The following is a 23,066-nucleotide window of genomic DNA, read 5'->3' on the forward strand; positions in this document are numbered from 1 at the left end:
TATTATTGATAAGTGATAAAAATATGACAAAGAACAAAGGAATAAAGGTATAAATTGGTAAAGGTAAAAACATGATATATATTAACTTCGCTTAAAATCACCTCCATAAATTATCCTCCATAAATTAAACTGCATTTAAAGTTGTAAAATTTAGATACATAATTATTTCTGTAAAAATCTGCAAATTAGACTCGTTTTATTTATTCAGATCGCACTTGTGAACTTGTAGTGAAACATAAACTGCTAAACTAATGAAGGTTCATGTAAAATTGTTATTCGCTAAAACTACATAAGCTACATAGCTAAATTTAGACATATACGCTGACCAATGCATCATTGCTCTTGGTATAAAGTTATATATATTATATATATAATTTATATGAGCTTATTAGTTATTTTATAATATAAACGAAACATATCTGATGAAATCTACATAGTTTCTATCAATATTGTATCTCTTATAATTATTATATAGCTGCAACATGAGAAACGATACAGTATCATTGCCAACGTAATCTCTGTATCTTCCTTATAACATACTGTAGCTAACATTAACATTTTTTAGATATAAGAAACTATGACGATTTCAAGTATCTCTCGGCAATATATATATATTAATATTTAGATTTAATATCTAGACGACTCTGTCACACAATATAATGTAATAACCATTTGGAAAGCCAATATCTCAGTTTTACATATAATTATATATGCGTGTGTGTAATATATACACATATACATATACATATACATATATATATACACATACATACACACACACACACATACACACTTTTGCCGGAAAGCTTATCTTATTGCATTTAAGCATTACAACAGACATTACGTAGAGCTATTTTGTTCAGTTATCATATAAATCTTATAAAACCTTACTTTCTATCCAATTCATCTTTGAGGAGATTTTTTTAACGGATCGATAAAATTATACTAATGTGTGTATATATATATATATCCATGTGTGTGTGTGTGTGTGTATGTAACACTCTGTTTCTTCTTCATACGAACGTTATAAACCAGAATATCTCTTGATTACTGTTAACAACTTGTAATATGGTATGCTCAAAGATGAAAAAGAGAAAGTACTGCATTTTCGTTAGAAGACAGCGAATTCAAATATAATCAAGGAGAGACACGTCTTTAATCGACTTGGTTGACTATAAGGATCCGGACATTAATATTTCGATCTGAAATGCTTGAGTGATTAGTTTACTGCAAAACTTTTAAATAATTTTTGCGTCGTATAGAGTACTCTATATTACTGTAATCGTATCTTTTTGCTTTTAACGTTATGAAATGCTTGTTATCGAAACTTTAAGTTGTAGGGCACCCCGTCTATTATATATCTATAGTTATCGCCATAACTATAAATAATTATCCACAATTTTTTACATACATACATAGCTATGTATACATCATACAGGATGTCCCAGGAGAAAAGGTCAATATTCTGGAAGATGATGGTGTCGGCTATTTTAAGCAAAAATGTTCATACGAATGTGCGTCCTGTTCCGAACGGTTTCCGAGATAATTTGAATTAGCGCGTAATATTGCCGTTGCGCCCGCTGCTCGCTGAACATGTTTACGTGCACAGTTTTACTTAAAATAACCGACACCATCATCCATCAGAATATTCAGCTTTCCCCCTGGGACATCCCGTACGTATAAGATTTATTCATTCTCTCGTGCATATAAACACTTTCTTAGTCATTTTTATATGAACACTGTAGTTTATAGAGTATGAGGTACCATTCTCTTCGTTAAAAAGATTTCACCTTAATGTTTCATCCTTTCCAACTAACAAACTCGATTTTGAACCGAGTTTAAGCTCGAGTCATTGGGCAAGCCATAAAGCAAGAAATATTCTTTGACCCTTTTACATAGGAGAAAAGATATAAAGCTTAATATTGTTCCTTGTTTTATATCTCAACTTGACAGAATATTTAAAGACTTATTGACGTTAGTATGTATATATTTCAGTCTGACTTTTTATGACGCATATTCAATAATGCGTGTAAACATATAGTATATATGTACTGTAAATACCAATTCTTTTCTCTAGTCTCTAAGATTACGAATCTTTCGTGCTTTCGTACGTAGAACAAGAGTGCCCTTTTACGTAAATGTTCGTACAATTACTGCGTTGTTTGCTGTTGTATTTCTATTTTTTCCACTGTCATATCCGGATTCATAGCTGTAGCTTCCTGTATCGCTTCCGCTAAAGCTCGGTCGTGGTCGATTGGGTCACCATCCGATTGTATCGTTATCTTTTGCTCTACCCGTGTCTCCACCACACCATCCTTCTCTGTTTTGTACTGTAATAGTAAAAAGCAATTAATAACGAGTTACATAGTCGCAAATAATATTGATTTTCCGTAATACTTGTGTACCAACCGTGATAGTCTCAACAGTACGAGTTTTGCTGGATATGGTCTGGGTGCTGACTATTTCCCCTGTGGCGCTATAGTTACCATCTTCGCTTTCCAAAGCTACTTTTCTCGTCTCAGTCGCCACCACAGGTACAGTAGTTGTCGTCGTTACGTTGCTATCTGGTTCCCCCGTGTAAACATGTTTCTCAGTTGCAATCACGGCTGGATCTCCCTGTATCAAAATTTATTCGAGAATTTTTTTACTAAAACTTTATTAAAAGATTCACGGGCAATAAGAATAAGGTAGAATGCATAGAATTAATAGACTTTGTTACAGAGGGAGTTATTAAAAATTGAGTAAAAAAAAATATTGAGTGAGCAATCCAGGAGATAAATCAATCTTACAAGTTGACTGAGTTACGTTCATATTTACAATGTTATTTAGATATATCTGTATCTTAAAATTTCTACTATATTTGATGAAATGCTCGAAAAGTCGTAGATTTTTGCTGTCTCTGAATAATGTAAACATTTCCTGGCATGTTATGCAATACAGATATACGGGAGAAAATACCTTTAAGACAGACGTATTGCGTTGCGTCAGCTGCCAAGATAAAATAATATATAAATTCGGTGTACGCAAAATACCTGTCTCATACCTGTTGTTCCAAATATGTACAATCTTCCGCTCCCATATTAGCAACAAAAAATTTTCAACAGCTGTTTATGATTAGATTACCTGGTAATATTGATTGTAGAAAGCTTGCTGGTCATCATCAAGATCAATCGGTGTGCCTGAATCACCGCTGCTCGAACTCGACGTACTTAGCCTTCGTGAGAACAGCTACGCCATGCAACGTGTTAACCAAGCCGCCAAAATTATTTACAAGAAACAAAAATGAAAAAAAAAATAAACATTTTCACATGAATGATAAATGATACTGATTAAATTATTGTTACTGTACAATAAGTTACGCTTAGAATCAATTTTTTTTATTTAAACTGACAGTGAAATTTCATGTAAATGTAATATTTATAATGGATGTAGTGAAGCGTTAAAATAATATGCTTTTAAAAAGTATTTAACTAAAACTTCTTAGACAATATATTGATAATTATAAAAGTAAAACGATTTTTTTTATGTGAGTATTATGATCGTATGCGAAATGATCATGTACAAATGACACAGTCACGTAAAATGGGAGAAATTAAAATGTGAAATGATAGTTAAGTTAAAATCCAAATAACATCCATGTAGTAATTTATACAAATGCTTACATGCTTCACTTATATTAATTTCAAGCATATTTGTCAACAAAAACGAAGGTCCAGCAATTACCTGTTCGCCAGAAAGCACATGGCTCGTCGTTCGAACCTCTTGTGTCACTACTCGTTGCTCTTGTCTCGTCGCACTGGTCGCAGTTGTATGCGCTACAGTCTTTTCCTCTACCTAATGTGAAAAATAAATTGTAACAAATAATGAGAAAATTAAACCAAACGCAAAATATACAAAAGATATGAATGTAAATTCACTAATGAAATACATAACAAAACTCGTCTAACAGCACAGGCTTCAAGTATAAATCAATATTATATATACTACAAACTACGGTAGCACGAAAAATATCAAACACAAACCTGACTCGTCTTCTGATTCTTTTCAAGATCCTCGTGCATCGTAGCAGTACGAGTAGTGACAGCTGTCGCCGTCATGTATGGAGCTCTACCATCGTCCGGTGCCTCTGCCTAAATACAACTACCATGTGACTAACATCGCAAGACAAACGGCTATTGGAGAAGAAGTAATTGGAAAAGTGTAACAAAGAGTCAAGTTATGAATATATTTCATCATGGAGCAAGAGAGAGAGATCGTATAAAAAAGAAATATATATATATTTATTATTAATTACATGGAAGAATTACATGATAGGTGCTGCTTGCAAAAATTTACGAAATAACTCAAGTTCATTATCTCACGGAGAACGTTCAATGTACACTTTTCTTCACTAAAAACTTATCGCGAGATTTATATGGGATTTCAGCCAAGTGTACTTATCCAAGTCATGCAATGTATTTAAATGAAATATACATAAATGAAAAAAAATGTTCTATGTAATGGGTAAAGGCAAAAACTCGTTACATTTAATTATCTGATTAATGCAAGCATGCAAGATCTATTGACTTTGATGATGCTACGTTAAATATTCTACTTAGAAAAAGATGAATCGTGATTTAAATTAGTTTCTTAGTTTTTCCATGTATGTCACCTTGTTGACGGAGGTCGAGACCGTAACTTGGCCTGTGCCGCCTGGTGTAAGATCTTCAATCTTTTCCTGAATATTTTGCGTCACACCTTCCTGATCCTTGACTACCGATTGCTTAGTCGTCGTTTTTACGATTGTCGGTATCGTAGCCGGTACTGCGGGTCTCTTTAGCTTTGTGGAAATAGATTTTGGTGCCTCGTGTTGCAAGTCCTTCAGAATCGTCGTGCTATCCACTGGCTGGCCGTTGTTTCCGTATATTACACCATCTTTCACGTATGATCCGTCCTCGCCAAACAGCTCCTGATTATACGGTTTCCCAAACTTGTCGTATATCTTGCCGTCTTTAACGAAACCGCCTTCGGCGCCGAATGGTGCTCGTGCGACCGGCTTTCCATCCTTGTCGCACACTAATCCTCTACGCACCATCGTAATCGTGATAGTCGTGAAGTGCTTGTCGAGCGGTTTTCCAGTAGGTGCACAAATAATTCCATCCTTGACGACGTTCCCTTCGGCGTCGAAGTTCGCTTGTCTCACCGGTTTGCCGGTTTTATCCACCACGAGTCCCTGTATGACTTTCAAGCCTTCCGGCCCGAATGCCTCCTGAGTCAGCGGTTGACCATTCGCGTCGTAGACCTTGCCGTTTTTGACAAAACTGCTTTCCGGTGGCAAGCTCCCTTGAGAGAGAGGCTTTCCGTTGCGCCCATAAATCAAACCATCTCTAATGTAGCTACCGTCTTGACCATAAACATCCTGATTCAGATATCCTCCCGCGTGGTCGTAAATCCTGCCGTTCCTGATCACGCTACCCTCGCTGTCGAAATTACCGAACTTCAATGGTTTCCCATCATCAGCGCATACTAGGCCGTAACGAACGGACGTGACGGTGATTATGGTCTGTCTTTTGCTCAGAGGTTTCCCATTCGGTCCGTAGAGTAAACCGTTTTGTATGTAACTTCCATCGTTACCGAACGTACCGTGACCGAGTGGCTTCGTATCTTTTCCGTAAATGACACCGTTCTCGACAAAGTTACCCTCGATACCAAACGCAGTGTGATTCAAGGGTTTTCCATCCTTGCCGTATATTTTACCTTCTTCGATGTAGCTGCCACCGGGTAACTCAGATCCTGCGTTCAACAATTGGCCTCCCCAACCGTATATAAGACCGTCTCGAACGTAACATCCATCTGGCTTAAAGGCGCCTTGTTTCAGCAGTTGTCCGTTTTTGTCGTAGACCACTCCATCTTGTATGTAACATCCGTCAGGTACCAACGAAGACTGGTTCTTTGGATTTCCGTGGCTATCCACAATTTTCCCGTTGTTAACCGCGAGATTGTCCGGACCTTTGTCATCCTGCGTCAAGGGCTTACCATCTCTTCCTATGATAATGCCGTTTCGAATGGTGTTACCGTCGGGACCAAATACGCCTTGCAACACGATTCTGCCGTCCTTTCCGTGAATCAATCCACCTGCGACGTACGAGCCATCGGATCCAAAGGATTCCTTGTTCAACGGCCTTCCCGAATGATCGAATATCACGCCATTGGCGATGAAGCTGTCTTCCGGTAAAGGAGCGTTCAAGTTCAGTGGCTTACCGTCACTACCATAAATAACACCATCTTTCACGTAGCTACCATCTGGCTTGAAAAAGGAAAACTTTAACAGTTTACCGTCTCTACCGTGTATTTTGCCATTTCTAATAGCTGCACCTTCGGGTATAAACGAGTCCTGATTAAGCGGCTTTCCATTTTTTGCATAAATAATACCCTTCTTTATATAGCTTCCGTTCGAACCAAACGGTTCCTGTTTTACTGGTTTGCCATCTTTACCGAGAATGGTGCCATCCTTCACCGTCAATCTATCGGAGCCAAGCATCGCATTCGGCAGGACCGTACCGTCCGCATTGTATAATATTCCATCTTTAATTACAAGATCGTCAGGCTTGAAGAGCCCTTGGGACAGTGGCTTGTTGTTTCTATCGTGTACCAATCCGTCTTTAATAGAGTTACCGTCGGCTATCAACGGAATCTGACTTACGAGCCTGCCATCCTTCCCGTGTATCATGCCGTCTTTCACGAAACTACCATCGGATTTGTAGAATGCGTGTTTGATAGGCTTGCCATCTTTTCCGACCACCTTTCCATCCTTCAGGTGAGCACCAGTTGGCAAGAGAGATCCTTGAGTCAAGAATTTCCCGTCTTTCGAATAGATTATACCGTCCTTCACGACGGACCCGTCGGAACTGAAGGATTCGTGCTTGATTGGCTTACCGTCCTTCGAGTAAACTTTCCCTTCTGCTATGTAATGGCCTTCGGGTCCCAACTTCCCGGTATTGAGCGGCTTCCCGTCTTGCCCGTTAATCAAACCATCGCAGATGAACGTATCGTCGGGCACAATTGCGATCCGGTTCAAAGGCTTGCCTTCTTCGTTGCACACTACACCGGCAATCATGTAATTGCTGTCGGTGCCGTACGATCCCTGAGTCATGGGCTTAGAACCTGCTGTGAATACAAGGCCTTCTTTCACGTACGTACCATCCGCACCTAATTGACAATGTTGCACCGGTTTGCCATTCTTCAATACTACTTTTCCCTCTTTGACCACTGCATGATCCGGTCCCAGGAAAGATTGCTTAACTATTTCACCATTAGAGGAACAGATAGCTCCATTCTTTATGGAGTTTCTGTCGGTACCCAATATCTCCTGATGGAAAGGTTTGTTATCTTTCCCGGTGACTATACCGTTGCTAATGTGAACCCCGTGCGGCCCCAATTCACCCTTCTTCAACGGTTTACCGTCTTTCCCGCAAACTTTGCCGTCTATTACTTTGCTACCGTCCGGTCCGAGGTGGCTCTGATCCAGTGGTTTACCTTCTTTGGTATAAATCACACCTCCAATGATCCTCGAGCCATCCGGAAGAGGCAGAATGTGATAATCCGGTTTGGATTCCGCTGGCGCTGGTGACACTACCGCTGGTTGACTCTCAGTATCTCCGTGTTGACGTTCACCGGTAATGAAAGCCGCTGTTGCATCTTTATCGACGGCTTTCGCAGCATTCTTTTGCTGTTCCTTAAGACCAGCGGATTCTACGTAATTGAGCCCCGGTGTCTTCAGGCCTGGTGCTTGCTTGTCCGCCTCTTTCGTTTTCCTCTTCTCCGCAGATTCTGCTACCTTCTTCTCTTCTCCCGGCGCATAGTTAAATGCCAATCCCGTGGCTTTCCGACTCGCCGAAGTGGGTGACTGTTGGTCCTGTACCCCCGGCGATGCCGGTCTGTCCTCATAGGTGAAACCATGTGGAGTAAACGGTTTTTTCGTGGGCGAGGTTTCCGTCTCTTCGTAATCGTAAGGCTTCGTGTAACCAGGGAGCTGGGGAGATTTCGTAGGATCTTGGACTTTCTCGGCATCTGCTTTTTTATCAGTCTCCTTTTCCTGCTTTTCCAACGTAGAAAGATTCGACTCGACGTCACTTTTGTCCACGGACTCGTCGAGCTCTTTGTTCTTTTTCTGTTTCTTATCCTTATCCTTTTTGGTAAACAGGAAACCGCCAACGGGACTCTTGGATAATACACAAAAATACATGCAGTACAAAATACATGCTATATATGTATGATATAATTTAAATAAAATACGTTTTACGTTTAAATGAAGCTTATATATAATATGATATGTCTACCAATATCTATTGTGTATTCTAATGCAAATCTCTATCTATCTCTTTCTGGAAAGATATAAAACAATATCCCCATGCACATCTGAACCGTATAAATACATTCAATTGAAATATAACTACGCATTCAATGAAATAATTCTTCAATATTATTTAAATCTAATAGAGCACTTTATTTAAGAGATCGATGTTTAAGAATGATGACAGTGACAAATCCAAATAGGATTTTCTTCTCTCGTCCTGGATATTATTTGTGAAAAGAGATACGTGTACTACTCTTTCTGATCTAATTATACATATATATATTTCGTAAAAAGCGGCAACGCGTACAACACGATACAAGCTTACCTTTATCTTTTCCTTCTTTTCCTTATCCATTTTCTCGGGGGTCTCTTTATCCTTCTTTTTCAATTCTTTTTTAGACAATGATTTTTCATCAATGTTGTCAAGATGAGCATTGTCATTAATCAGATCAGAATTGTTCAGATCATTGTGATTTTCCTTTTCGTTTTCATTCTGTTTATCCTTCTTCTTCTTTGATAGACCACCGGGCGGTAGGACAGCGATTCCTCCGACCGGTTTCTACAAGTAAATTTCATCCAATCACACGTCGCTTCATGCAACAAGCATAAGGCCGCTACGCTGCTAAAATAATACTAAAAACTACTCGGCAATACTATATGATAAAAAAACTACATTCTAAGATGCAATAAATTACGTAAGATGCTATAAATTACGGTCTGCGCTCTCAAAGTATGTATGTTATGTTCGACATTAATTCTTACATCAAATTCTTACGTGTCTTATTTACGTAACGTTAGACTTCTGTCTAATGTAACTGTTTATGTAACATTACATGTACAAGTACTATTCTTGTTAAGTAACGATTAGCTATAAAATATTTTTATCCAGGTGTCATGGCAATTCAATCCACAATCGTCAAGAACAAACTAATTCTCTAAGTCTTCTGTTCACATGCTTGTAGCGCTAACACTGTTGAATGTTAAATGGATAACTAACATCCCACATTGAGGCGATGGCCGTTATACGTTTTTGCAAAAATAAATAAAAAAATTGTAGCAACATGCATTGGAAGAAACAAAACACCAAGTGGTCACATACAAAGAACAGCATTGGACAATATAGGTACACAGAATAAACTGAAGCGATAATGTTGTCCACGTAAAATTTTATACCTTTCTCCCACGATCGGCATCGTATTCTCCTTCCAGGCTACTGGTACTGCTAGCTGATGTTGTTCCGGCACTTGTTTTTCGTGTGAGCTATTGGTGTTAGTTATGTGTCAGTTAATAATCAGGCCTGACAATGTTGTCAAAAATTAAAAAAAAATTATTCTCTTCTCGAAATTTGGATTTCTTGATTCTGACCGTTTTGTTCATTTATCCGATTTTGATTGATACATATGGAAAATTAGCATGCTCACAAATCAATGTGAGCCAATTGGTGTTCCGATCTCCTTGACATAAATTTGTACAAAGATATCTGACGCATGTTATTAATTGCATTTTTAACGTATCACAAAATTCGTGTTATCATACATCGCATAAATCTTTGTTATGTATTAATTGTAGCTTTTTTTTGCAACCGAATGATTGGTTTGAAAGCGTAGACCGCAGAGAGAATGAGTTAATGATTAAAAACTATTTAAATTAAAAACTAGGACGCACATCGTTCACAAATTCGCTGACAGTAAAGAATCCGTTTCAAGTTTGCATGACGAATTTGCATGCATAATCTATAAATCTAGCGAATTATTTTAAATATAGAAGCAATGTTCTTGAACAAACGCAGAAAAATATTACCTTCTCTTTCTGTTTCTTGATTGGACTAGGCCGTCGATCTATATGTTCTATATCATCAGGAAGCATTTCAGGCTCATAGCTCATAGTATGCCGCTTACTCGGTTCGGAACCGTATGTTTCAACTGGTTTAGGCCCACCTAATGCTGTACAAGGCAGTCACACTACTTCAACATCTTAGTAGAACATAGATTTAAAGGTACAATTGTAAAAAGGCACTTGTGGTATGTATATAGCGGATATTTTGAAACGCTTGCACAGAGGATAATGATTTAGAAATCGATGAACATCGATCAATAGTGCCACTCTAATGATGAGAACTCATGCTTGCGTAAGCTTACATGAACGAAAAAACTTTTAAACCAGACAAACTTCTGAATATGTAACATTAATCATATAAATTAAAGTTTCTACTAAATCATTATGTCATACATTCATATTTGAACATCATTCGCAAGTAACAACAGTCTTATTTACCATCCATGCTTCTGGATGCGAGTCGTCGACCGCTCAGAGACCTCTCGAACTGCGGAGGTTGTCTGTCGATGGGAATCTTTTTCGTCTCGTAATGAGTTCTTCCAGAATACCGAAAACGAGACCCCAGATGTGGTATTATTCCCACTTTCTTCACAGGCTCCGGACTCATAAGCCTGTAGAATAGAAAAAATTTCTCTTCTCATTAAATGCATCAGAAGCAAGAAAAATGTCAATTATAGTTATTACTTACCTAAAGAAAGTGTGATGCTCTACACAGACTTTCCATAATTTTTTCGCCGCTCTGTGATTAGCTAATTTGAATCCGATTGTAGATTCAAACTGTTCGAAATCACCCGGTCTGATCTTGATGTAGAAGTTGTGTCTCTTGTAAGATATCTTCAATATCTTTGGCCAGGCGAACCTATTAATTCTCAGACGATCTCTATAAACAAGAAGGCCTGAAGCGCATACACCTAACATTATATCAACGCCCTCCGAGTCTTTCGCAGGATGAAGATCCACGCCGTACATTGCTAATTTTTTCGCATTTTCGAGATAATGCAGTTCCGCCTCGGCGGGCGTTTGACCCCTGAAAGACGACGAACAATTCAAACTTGTTACTTAGTCAATCAATCAACGCTTGCTCGCAGGTTTTCCTCGTACGAGTAAAACAACAGTAATTGTTTATGCAAGTGCGAAACTAACTTGTGCGTTTTATGAAGGTCCATCACTTTCTCGACTAATTCAGGCGTTTGGTTAGGCGCAAATTTAAAGTCTTTTAAATACGTTCTCCCGTGTTCCTCAGGATCATAGTCTCCGACTTCTGATTGGACCAAATAAGAGCCCAAGAGAGCGTGTGTTACAAAGGAGCAAAGCAAGCGCCCCGTAATAATATCGTTTCTGATCTGCAGACACAACTGATAACGTGTTATGTCTTCCTGCAATTGTGCTGGGTCCGGCGGGTAAAACTTTACTTCAAAATTAAATTTCCACGGCTCATCTAAAAGCACACATCAAGTTTAGAAGAAACGCAGTATGATGTCTTTAATTACACGACTATAATCCTAAGATTGCCGTACTTTTGACGAATTTCGTGATTCTCTTGTGAAGATCCAACCAATTGCGCGGATCGTGTCTGTCTTCGTAAATGAGACCAAAGTAATCTTTCTCCAGCAGATTCATACTTTGACAAATCATATCGAGAAGTTCTTGGCCTTTTGCCTTTCTCTATAACATCAAATCAGATATTTATTAGAATCAATCTTTTATATATATATATATATATATATATATATAAACGTAAACTTTTTTCCGGCAACTCACATCAATGTAGAAGTCCTTAACAGTACCATCGAGGAGGGTAACTTTGGCGAGAGCCATTTTTCCCTTGCTAACCGGGCTCTTCGTGGGCGAGTTTGTCCCAGTTCCATTTTCCGCCGTTGTTTCTGCCGGCGCACTAACGGTTTTCTGTTCCTCTGGCATGGTTCCTCTCTATTTCGATCTGAAATTAAAAATATAATGTGTTTCTATATTGAAATACAAGTTGGAGGATTTCGTGTCTCGTGATTGATTTCTGTTGACCGAGGAAATGTCGTGGATCACGAAAGTAACTTCTATGATGAGCAATAACAATCGTTGGCTTAGTTCCAAAATAACGAGATAATAACTGTATTATGATATTAACTATATATAACTCGACTGTAATAAGATTACTAACGAGAACGTCTTTTTAACGCGCGACTTTTCTACGATTTCAACGGTGTCGACAGAGCAGAGAAGGTCGCGTGTCGACGCGTTGTATCTGGCTATAGATCCTGTCTAGACTTGAGGGTGCCACGCAGAGAAATAATCAATATTTTGTGAGGGCTCTCCAAGGGTGTGTGTGTGTGCGTGTACGCGCTGCTCGCGGTGCACACGTCGATTACGATTTCGTTATTAATGAAGAATGAAGGTGCACAGCCGTTGCTCGAGGGTTCGTCGTACCTCGAGTGTGTAGGGCGCGCATCCTTGAACTTCACGACGGATCGACTGACGAGGCTACATCTCGATCGCGTATTTTCTCTCGCAAAAATAACTGCTAGCTTTATATATATATCCTCTTTTACTTTAAATATTACATTAAAGATAAAATAGCAACAAAGATATAATTAGCACAGTAGACAATCTTTCAGCAGAGCAAACGGCTTCAACAAAAATGTTTACAAATACTTTTAAAATGAGGAAAAAATTCTGATGAAACTGCTACACTGCAATCTCGGTATTTCTCACGTGAAAATGTCACGGATGCACTGTACGCGCACGGTTGTTTTGTAATGATACCCACGTAGCCTCTTATATAAATACATGCGTTAAAGCATGTATTGTTCATCGCTGAGAGAGTAATGCATTATATAAAACAGCAGTGATTCCATGTTTTGCAAGCGAATTGCAGTGACACATGCCGTATGCATGTGCATTTTACTAAGGGGGTCGTTCACCTTCTTCAAGAAACAAGAGAAGACGTGCGTAAGTGCGTGTATCTGCTTTTCTTGAAAATAACACAAGATTGGAACGTTGTATGAACACAGGCTTATCATGTAAAGTACGTGATAACGTTTACATCTGATAATATGGTGATAATATGATGACACGCCCGTAATACACGCGCAGCCGTAAAGAAAAGTGTTACACAAATATCCTGCAGGAGAAAGGGCTCTAAAGCAGCGACCCTGACCGACACGCTCCGTAGAATGCCCGCAGAATTTGCCTGCAACTCGAGCGTGATCGTAGTCTCGTTGAACGGCATTGGACAAATAGTAATTCAGCCTCAATTGCGCGGAATCAGTGCCGCACAAAACGATCGTCGTTAACATTCCGGAGCACCCAGACAGCGCCTTCGAACGCTGGGAACTCGTGCACTCGCAGCACAATACGGATTAGTGCGCTGCTAACGATGCAGCCGTACCGTGAGATGCGCGCACGCGCGTTTTCGGACACGCGTGAACATCAAAACAAGGATGTCACAATTATTAGTCATCGCTACTGTGGCTGATGATTCAAAAAGCGTAACGGCTTGCCTCTTGTTCTTCACTGGTTCGGTAAGCCAGTCAGTGCGATTAACAAACCGACAAACAAACGATAAAATGTATTCAAATGAAACATATGATGCTTGGTGCAGCGCGAGAGAAAGACGCAACACCTTCATTAGCAATTTTAAACAGGTTTATGATTCGCTCTGGTAGACGTACGCGCCGATAAGTCTGCCGTCTGTATGTGCTACATTTATAGAGCATTTTATGGCAGCTCGAGGAGCTGCAATTGCTTCGAGTCGCTTCGCAGTTTATCGCTCTATTATCATTCGTTCTGTGCGTAACGACTTTCGCGAATTACAGTCTTGTCGATAGAGTAATCGGTTGCGTACGTGATTTGCTGTGCATTTTGCTGAAATTTACGCAACGAAATAGGGACAGCTCCCATTATAACGTACGAATGGGCTTCCTTCCGCGTGATTTGTGACTTCCGATTCGGTTTTAAGCGGGAACTGCACGATCCGGTTGAAAAATAATTGGCCGGATCGTTTTCAGTCCAAGCGACCGACGTGAGAATTCGACGAGAGAAGAGAGTGCCGTCATCGCTGGAAGCGGGCGGCCTTTACACATGCTCTTTACTGGACTGATGAGGTAATACCAGCGATTACTAGTCGCGATGATGATACGACGACGACGATAACGTACGTTACCTCGCTCGACAAAAAAACTCGATATTTCTTAGACACGCTAAAGTACCTCGTGCATCTTCGAATTTCCTAATACTCGAACATTATCTGAATACCATTATTCTGTTGTCAATAGATAGCATGCAATTTCAACTAAATGGACACAGAATTTACAAATATAGAATGAATCGTGATATATAAGATAAATCCAGTTGGATTTTTTTTCTCGGCTTGATAAAACTCTGACTGGATTTTTTGCACACAGGGTCTCCTTAATATTAAATACGTCACTATGTTAACTCGTTATCATCACGTTAAAACGAAATGCAGGAACTTCTCGAGAAATCGCAGGTAAGGATCCTACTGAAAATAAAAGAATGCCAGGCTTGTCTCGTCTAAAGTGCTTGAAAAGAAAAACTCGATAGCTCGCATGTCTGGCAAGGCATAAATTCTTTCATTAAGACGGTGTGTCGCCGAGAGAAGTGCACGGAAGCACAGAGGAATGGACCGAGAGACAGAGAGAGATACATTGTGCGTGTGAGCGTAGGCGTGTGCCGAGGATCACGCGACCGACCCCTCGTTCACAATCAGCCCTTTGACACACGCGTCCGAACCTGAAGCCCACGCGACGGCTCTCAAAGAAGGAGCCTGGGGACAGACGGGACGGACGGAAAGGCGATTCCGCCGCTGCCTTTCACAGAGCCTTTTAAACTTTAAAGGGCGAAATGAGAGCCGACCGGCTTACACCGACACGGAAGCATCGAATTCATCTTCACCCTACTGCGGTACCCTCCGATCCCCTCTCTTCGTGGAACGCTGTCGGAGTCGCAACATCCGGATCGTCGTTGCCACGAATGAATTCGTGATGATTATCCTCGCAATCCCATCGTCAACGCAATACGTTTGACGCGCAAGAAACGATCGCCGTCGCGACACAAGGGTGACGCGGAAGGGTTCCACAGGAGGGTGAAATTGCCCGAGGGTGCCAGCAATAACGACTTCTACGAAACGTACTTTACAACCGGCTGCACAACCCTGCCGATTGATAACCGCGTGGGAAGATAAGGGTGCTCACGTATATAATTGCAATGCAGCTTGACGCGCGTCTACCTCGCCTTCTTTTTTATCGAGAAAACTAAGAGAAAAATATACATCGTTGTCACGCGATAAAGTTAATGATAATTTCTTTGTTTCGTTACGATTTGAATTTGTAAGTTTCGCGCTCAGTGTAGTAAGCTCAGTTGAGTCTTGTGGATGTAACTGTGTCAGAGAAGGACACTAATAGCACCACGAAGGCGAAGTAAGAACAGTTGAGTTGTAAGCAGTAAATTAGTGTCTTATATATTAAAAAACAAGGGCACCTATTAATCGTAATAAATCATAAAATTGAACCATCGAAGAGGACAGCAGATTTAAAAAAGCTCAGAAACTAGATGAAAGGAAGGAAGACAAATAATAAAAGTAGTATCGAACACGAGAAAATCATGATGAACGTAGACGTTGCGTGTCGCAAATGCTGTCGCATAAATAACGATGCGAAGGATAGGGAACCATTCGCAAAATGCGAGGAGTATATAGTTCCACGACATTAACCCAGTTTTTCCTGAATATAGTGTGCTACGGAAAGAAAGAGTATCGTGTCGAATGAGTATCTTACATCACGTTCCACCGTGCCGAACGGAGACTTCCCTTTCGAGAATTCGCGTGCACATCGTTGCATGCATGTAACAATTTATCTGATCGATATGCGCGAGCATTTCAGTCTAAGCTCTCGTTCAAATTAGAGGAGATCGATTAAACACTACTTGTAATAGCTCATATGTTCTTGAGGGAATTGCAAGGAAGAATTAGCGCCAGAAGATCATTGGCTTCTCGAAATTTATAAAACGCATTTTTGCCTCTGCAGCATACATAAATGTGGATCTACTATTTGAGAGACGCGAAAAAACGCTCGATTAATTTTTGCTCTCCTCATGCCTTCCTCAGACTCTTGGTGGGCTCGATAGCGACGTTAAGGACAGCTAACGCATAGTCTCGTGTTTTAACCTTGGATACTGCCACTGATAAATCACGCGTGCCTCCTCTCTTGGAGCGAAACTCCAATGTATATTTTTGTATGAGCTTCCGCGCGTAAATAGACGCGCGGATTAAAACTCGAAGAATTCGAGAGCCAGGAAAAATGCGGTATACGTGATACATACGTTTAAATCGCGTCACGCGCAAGCACGCGTGACTCACGCTGAGAAGACACGTACATGCGTGCGTATGACACGTAATTTATAATAATTATGACTGTTCCAGTATTGTATCGACGGTCAACGAGAGCCGAGAGCATTATTACGGCGGACATGCTCCATTCTGCGCCGCAACGGATTGTTGCAATTTCGAATATCCTGCAAATCGATTGCGAGATTAGTTATCGTTCATGTAATCTTTGCACTTGTAAAAAAAGATCATTACACGAACTAGCCGGCAAACGCGTGGTCATTTAAAATTTTTTTAGATATGAATGATAAAATAAATCTGAAGTAAATCGATTGACTTTTATTGATTCGCCGTATATATATATATATACACATGATATACTTTTCTATCGCGGATATCTCATTCGGAAAGATAAGATACTCTTATCTATTATCTCACAGTTCACACCTTAAAATCCTGTCAAGTGTGAAGAAAAGGACGAGCGAGCAAGTACAAGCGTTAAGTACGTTTCACGCAATTGTTGTATAGCGTTGCGCTTCCTTTTACTGCGATCGAGTCATTTTGTTTTATTATAGAATGTATTTATCTCTGTTTCGTCTCGTTGCGGAAACGCAGACTCGTGGAAACCAGGCGGTAAAAGAAACGTCTCGCGTCCCTGATTTCACGCTCTTTCCCGCCTTTCAGTGGAAACGAAAGTGCGAGAGCGCCACGCCGTGAAAACGCGATGTCACGTCGAGAGTCCTGCAAAAAAAAAACAAGAACGAAAAAAGAATCGTGGAAGAAGCGCACGTCGGAAGAACCGGCTCCGGAACGCAGCGGGGTTTCGCAGCCGGTGAAGTGCGTAAGGCACAGATTAAACGCGCCACGAATCCGTGACGGACAAGTAAACCAAGATAAGAAGACAAACTCGGTTCGAGTAACTCTTTCTTTTCTCTTTTTGCTTTTGTTCCTCGAATGTCACATCACACACGTCTTCCAAGTGTGTCAATGAAGTGACTTCAACCCGAACAAGGATATTACAGATAATTTCGAAGCGAAACGGAGCTAGGGTGCGAGCGATTAATTAAAGATAATGCACGATGCATGACGAATGAGAGATACTTTGACAACGGAAAAGGAAACGCAGCTGCGTGAAAGGATTAACGTCCAATGCATCCAAGTTCATTGCAAATCGTGACACGCCGGTCACGACTAGGGCACTGCCGCGTAATGAACGTGACCACGCCTCATCTTCGCTCACCTTTCAAGTATTAGAGTCTAGTCGGACGTCTCATCGTTGCTACTTCCGTCGGAAGTGCTCGTCACACAACTATATGATTAGTTAAACAGCATATTAATTACCAATCAAATTAAATGTGTCATTTGAGGGAATTTTCGAGGAGTAGAATAAAAGCACTCAAGACCTCTGTTAAAAAACTCGGTACTTTGCTAACGCATCATCATAATCCTAACATCGCCTGAGAATACATGAGGAATAATCTCTTTAATTAAAGTTGCTGAACAAAGTGTAAAATAAAATTATTTACGTCTAATTTAAAGAAAAAACAATCGTGTGTTTAATACCGGTGAATAGCGAACCGTGTCAAGTTCCCGTTCTAACAGACCCAGATCCTTCCTCAAAATGATATGAGTTCAGTGAACTGCACGTTACGCTAATCGCATAGCTTACGATTACGATTCGTACAACATGAAAGTCACGCATCTAACGACCGGGGGGGGGGGGGGGGACTTTGATTCCCGAGTAAAAGTAAAACACGTATTTTCGTACATTTAAAGCGGCAGCATTGTATCAGTCGCATCTCGGAAACGGAATGCCCACAGTGTCACATTATCCCCGTAATGCACATGGCTGTACGGCGAAAAAACATGATGCTACTGCAATTTAGCTTGCAATGTAGACGATAATGATGCTATCGGTAATTCAATAATATATGCACCAGCGATAGCGGTTATTGCATTAAGCGCTCTGGGTACATATGCAGTAATGTGTGGCTAAAGCGTGCCCGACATCCACCTGTGCTCGCTCGCAAACAATTTACGAAGTATCAGTTACGTCGAGGAAAAAACTTGCGCGATTAAATAACGCCCCCCCTCGCCCCTCTCTTTTTCTCGTTTGAATAAACATCAAGTCATTAATCGCGTATTAAGGGGGGAGCCTGCTTTAGAACGCTGAAAATAAGGTATATTTTACGAATTGTTTTTGGAGAAACTATACAGCGGATCATTATAAAACTTTGATGCATTTATTAGTACATGTTTAAAGATAAAAAAAATTATTTTTTGATTTGAATATATCGCTTGTAGAGGTCGTCCTGGAGAAATCTTAGTGCAGCCGCGTCGCCGGCATTGCAAATTGGTGAGCATTCTCCTGCCTCCAAATTTCGTCTAAACTGAAAAATTGAAATATGTTCTCGTTATTTATGAATTCCCATCGTCGATGAACCAAAGAGAGAAGAAAAAAGTTGAAAAGTGCCAAAATGGTGGAGCTTAGAACACAAAAGTACGATTTTTAGGCAAAGTTGTTGAACTTTTTCATGCAAAAGTAATTGTTTAACTTAATGTTTTTATGAATATTAAAGGTTCATCGACGATGGGAATTCATAAATAACGAGAAAATATTTCAATTTTTCAGTTTGGATAAAATTTGGAGGCAGGAGAATGCTCACCAATTTACAATGCCGGCTGCACTAAGATGCCTCCAGGACGACCTCTACAGGCGATATATTCAAATAAAAAAATAATTTTTGTTATCTTTAAACATGTACTAATAAATGCATCAAAGTTTTATAATGATCCGCTGTATAGTTTCTCCAAAAAAATTCGTAAAATTATACCTTACTTTCAACGTTCTAAAGCAGGCTCCCCCCTTAATGCAATAAATTGTTGACCGATTCTGTGATTGGCGACGCAACTGCGTCGGCTAGTTCGATCGACACGAGACTTTCTTCAACAGAAATGATTGTGAATTTTAACCAAAGTGTCGCTTCGCACTCGTCAAAGAAATATTTTCCCGACGTATAATGGATACATCGATTTATGAATCACCTCAGTGATAAAGCGCGTGTTATCAGCGTATTATCGCGTCCCACCATGAAGGAACAATTACGGTACCCACAGTACGCGCGAGTATCCACGCCCATCACGGTGAACCACTGTATTACGGAGCTCCGTAAACGATATTACTGGGGCATTCGCGCGACAATTGTATTCAATGCCATCCCGTACGATATTACCGGGCGAACGGCGCGCCCGATTCCACGTCCTCCTCCTCCTCTACCGTGATATCAGATTCCTTTCAATTCAAATGACGTCACCGTGTGTTCGCACACGTTCACGCGGGGAGCTGCCACGGCGACGACGCAACTCGGAGGCGCAGGAGGAGATACGGTACTCGCGTTTACAGCGCGAGCATTCATCCTGTCCTGTAGCAGAGAGGTACAATACAAACCGTACGAGTACGCGCCGTACGCTCGCCCACGCGAGATGCACCGATAACGACCTGAGAAGCGCGCCAAATGCACTTTCCTGAGCTCCTTTCGCATCGCGCGACCGATTACGCCAAGTACGAGCACCGTTAAACGCTTTAATGACAACGCGGAGGGAGAACCGTTGTCTTCCCAGCGTGATAAAGGAACGTTGATCGAGTAACGATTAGCGCGAATTCTGACATTGAATTCTGGGACGCTTGTACGGACGTGCGTTGGAAATGCACGATAGTGAAAGCGATCGTGATCCCTTTGAGGAGCGGATTAGAAAGTTCCCCCATTTACAAGTGCCTTTCGAGTCGTAAAGCGGAGACACGAGCGTGGAACCGACTCCAGTCGCGTTTGCTCGTTTCCCAGCTGGAGGGAATCGAGGAGCGCATTAATCAACGCGCCGTGGAAAACGACGAGAGGCGCGATCGGACGCGTCCGCGCCCGAACTGTGAAATCTCAAAGTTGCGCTGCCAATTCTGGAAAATTCTGGACGCCTCCTCCGGTGATTTCCCTCGGAGCGAAACACCTGTACGCATTAGTGCGTGTCGCGTGTAGGCGCGCGTACATTCACGAACTATGACACAAGTACCGGTAGCCAGCCGACAGCCCCCGGAACGACATAACGGCAATCGCGTTACAATCGTGCTCTGGCGAAAGCTGCGTCGAGATTCACACACGACCTGCCACATTATTGAACTTTCAAAGGTTGCGACGCTTGTTTTTTGAGTTGGCAACAACAGATAAGAGAAGTAAAGAAGTAGGGTTAAAAAGTTTTTCATGTGCTTACGGACGGACTATAAACTTCTTCCGCTCTCCGCGACCCTTCGAGATCGAGTCCGGAGCGGAGACGCAGTCAAAATGCACTGCGCGCAATCTGAGCTTTTCATCGATTACCACGAAGAGCCACAAGCGCGTCCGGAGTGATGCGTCTTTCGAAAATAGTGCTCTGCAGTAAAACGCATAATTGATCCAATAAAGAACCGACACGACGCTCGGTGTTTACGGAGAGACGGCCAGATGAGATTCGCTTCTCACCAAGGTTAATCACTGATGCTGCGATCGGTGGAAATAATCTCGCAATTAATGTTTCGCACTCGCGTCGTTCCAGTTGTACATTCGATCAACGATCCAAAAATAAGCGCAGACAGGATGCGAGTCGCGAGTGTTGCGCAATGCCGAAGAGCACACTGGAGAGAAGCAACGAAATCGCGAGCACGCGCAAAAGTTAAACAAACCGTTATGACGCCGATTTCGAGAGGCAACACAACGCGTTTGTCTCGCGGATGTGCGGATGAATTCGATCAAACTTGGAATCCGTCGCGAGGCCAAGCGTTTCTCTCTCTCTCTCTCTCTCTTCTCGCGTTTCCAGTTATACAAAAAATGTTATTCACGGTGAACCGCCGCGCGTTACGTGCATCTCATTAGGAGCAAACAAGCAGCGATGAATCCGGCGATCAACAAGTCTGATCGCATCGCGCCTCTCACGCACGCCCTTCCCGTCGGGACACCCGGTATGCGCACGCGATATCCCCGTAACCGATCCGTACCATCGACGCTCGATACCCGCCGTTCCAGCCTTTCGCGTAACCCGTGCTTCCTTTTGTCGCGCTGCGCGACTATTACGCGTTGCTACTATGTGCGTGCATCGCGCCCGGCGTGGCACGCGGCGATCGTGAACCCGATACGTCCGACCGACGAACGGGGATTCCTCGTGCGAGGATGAGCACCATCCGCTGTGATTAGCGTCGCACCCAGCCCGCGATCCGGTTAACGAGGCGGCGTGCGACCACCGGCGCCGCGTCAGCTTCAACCTCCGCACGCGAATTTCGCCCTCCGAGCAGATCGATGCATCCCGACGACGAGCAGTGCACCGCCAGCTTGCACGCGCACAATAGTCTCTTGCACCCCAAGTTTCCGCGCTCCCCTTCATGATCAACGCAGTCAGCCGAGCCCGAGTTTTATTCATCGGAGTTGTACCTCGGGCAGCTCGGGGTCCGTCGAATCGCGCATTTAGGACTAACTACAAAAAAAACTTCGTCGTCGTTTATAAGGATCGTCGAGAAGAGTAACGTTTACCTCGAAAAATGGAACCAAATTAAATATGCGAATCAAAGCCGCGGTGATTGCAATGTAATGTGGCCAGACACGCGCACACGTACGCCGCACTCGTGTTCCAGCTCTCACCTTCGACCGATATCGAAGCGTACAGCGCGGAATATTGCGGTTAATTAATTACATTGCGGGTTATTTCTCACGGTTGAATCCTCTTGAAACCGCGCCGATGACTTTGCGATGCGGCTACGGGCCGCTGTCCGATCGGCGAACGTCAACGGATTGTTCCCATCCGAGAACGTTTCGATTATCCGATCATCGCGATACAATCGAGAGTCACTCCGGTCGGCCGTTCAGAATCACCGTACGCAGCCACGGAGGCTCGCCCCGCGGTGCTCGCGGGCGATATCGACAAGTGACACACTTACCTGTAGACGCGGGGAGACGCACAGCCTCTGCTACAGTCGACGCACCAGGGCGAGGAAGCCACGCGCCGCGAGCAATGACACGGACGATCGACGCGGGGCCGGCGGTGGGGCTCGGTCCTCCACGACAGGCGAATCCCGAGCGTAAAATTCGACGAAGTCAAATCAGCACCAACAAGCGTGCCACCCTGGCTCGCGTAGTACTGGTTCCCGCTTCTCGTAAACAACTCGCTCGCTGCCGTCTCTGAATCGAGCGCGACGCAATTCGGATCCGCGGGCGGGCTCGGAGCGGATCACGAGACGACGCCAAACGCGAGGGCCACGGCCCTTATTACCCGCGCCATTTTCAAATAGTCCCTCGGCTGCGCGACGGAGACACCGCGTTTCGTGAGATTCGCGCGACGCGACGCTGCCCTGCCGCGACGGGTTGCTCCCCGTCTTCCGCTTCTCCCTCGTTCCCGTACGTCACGTACCGCGCGTAATCGCGAGACGATTCACGAATCGCAGAAACAGCGTTACCGCACCGAATACCACCTCGGCACTGCCCTCGATGTTCTTACGCGCCCGCTATCATGGCCGACTGCGACTAGGAAAAGCGAAGTTTC

General features: G+C 42.4%; 1 protein-coding gene across 7 annotated transcripts; it reads right to left on the minus strand.

The window, feature by feature from the left end:
- Positions 1-169: 169 nt before the first annotated feature.
- Positions 170-23,024, minus strand: LOC105283189 (protein 4.1 homolog). Of its 7 annotated transcripts, none has more exons than XM_011345738.3 (15): positions 22,465-23,024; positions 11,933-12,110; positions 11,689-11,836; positions 11,315-11,609; positions 10,860-11,198; positions 10,610-10,782; positions 10,136-10,278; positions 9,509-9,595; positions 8,661-8,894; positions 4,652-8,200; positions 4,023-4,130; positions 3,724-3,834; positions 3,124-3,228; positions 2,410-2,616; positions 2,151-2,330 (listed from the first exon to the last, which is right to left on the minus strand). In XM_011345738.3, the coding sequence occupies exons 2-15, from the start codon at positions 12,089-12,091 to the stop codon at positions 2,151-2,153; spliced, it is 5,838 nt and encodes a 1,945-aa protein (XP_011344040.1). In that variant the 5' UTR covers positions 12,092-12,110; positions 22,465-23,024. The 7 variants fall into 7 exon arrangements, with proteins under 7 accessions (XP_026824180.1, XP_026824182.1, XP_011344040.1 ...); XM_011345741.3 differs by lacking the exon at positions 22,465-23,024 and adding an exon at positions 20,772-20,882; XM_011345740.3 differs by lacking the exon at positions 22,465-23,024 and adding an exon at positions 13,209-13,334.
- Between the last annotated feature and the right edge of the window lie 42 nt (positions 23,025-23,066).

The sequence above is a fragment of the Ooceraea biroi genome, chromosome 3 (genome assembly GCF_003672135.1).
Source record: "Ooceraea biroi isolate clonal line C1 chromosome 3, Obir_v5.4, whole genome shotgun sequence".
NCBI lineage: Eukaryota > Metazoa > Arthropoda > Insecta > Hymenoptera > Formicidae > Ooceraea > Ooceraea biroi.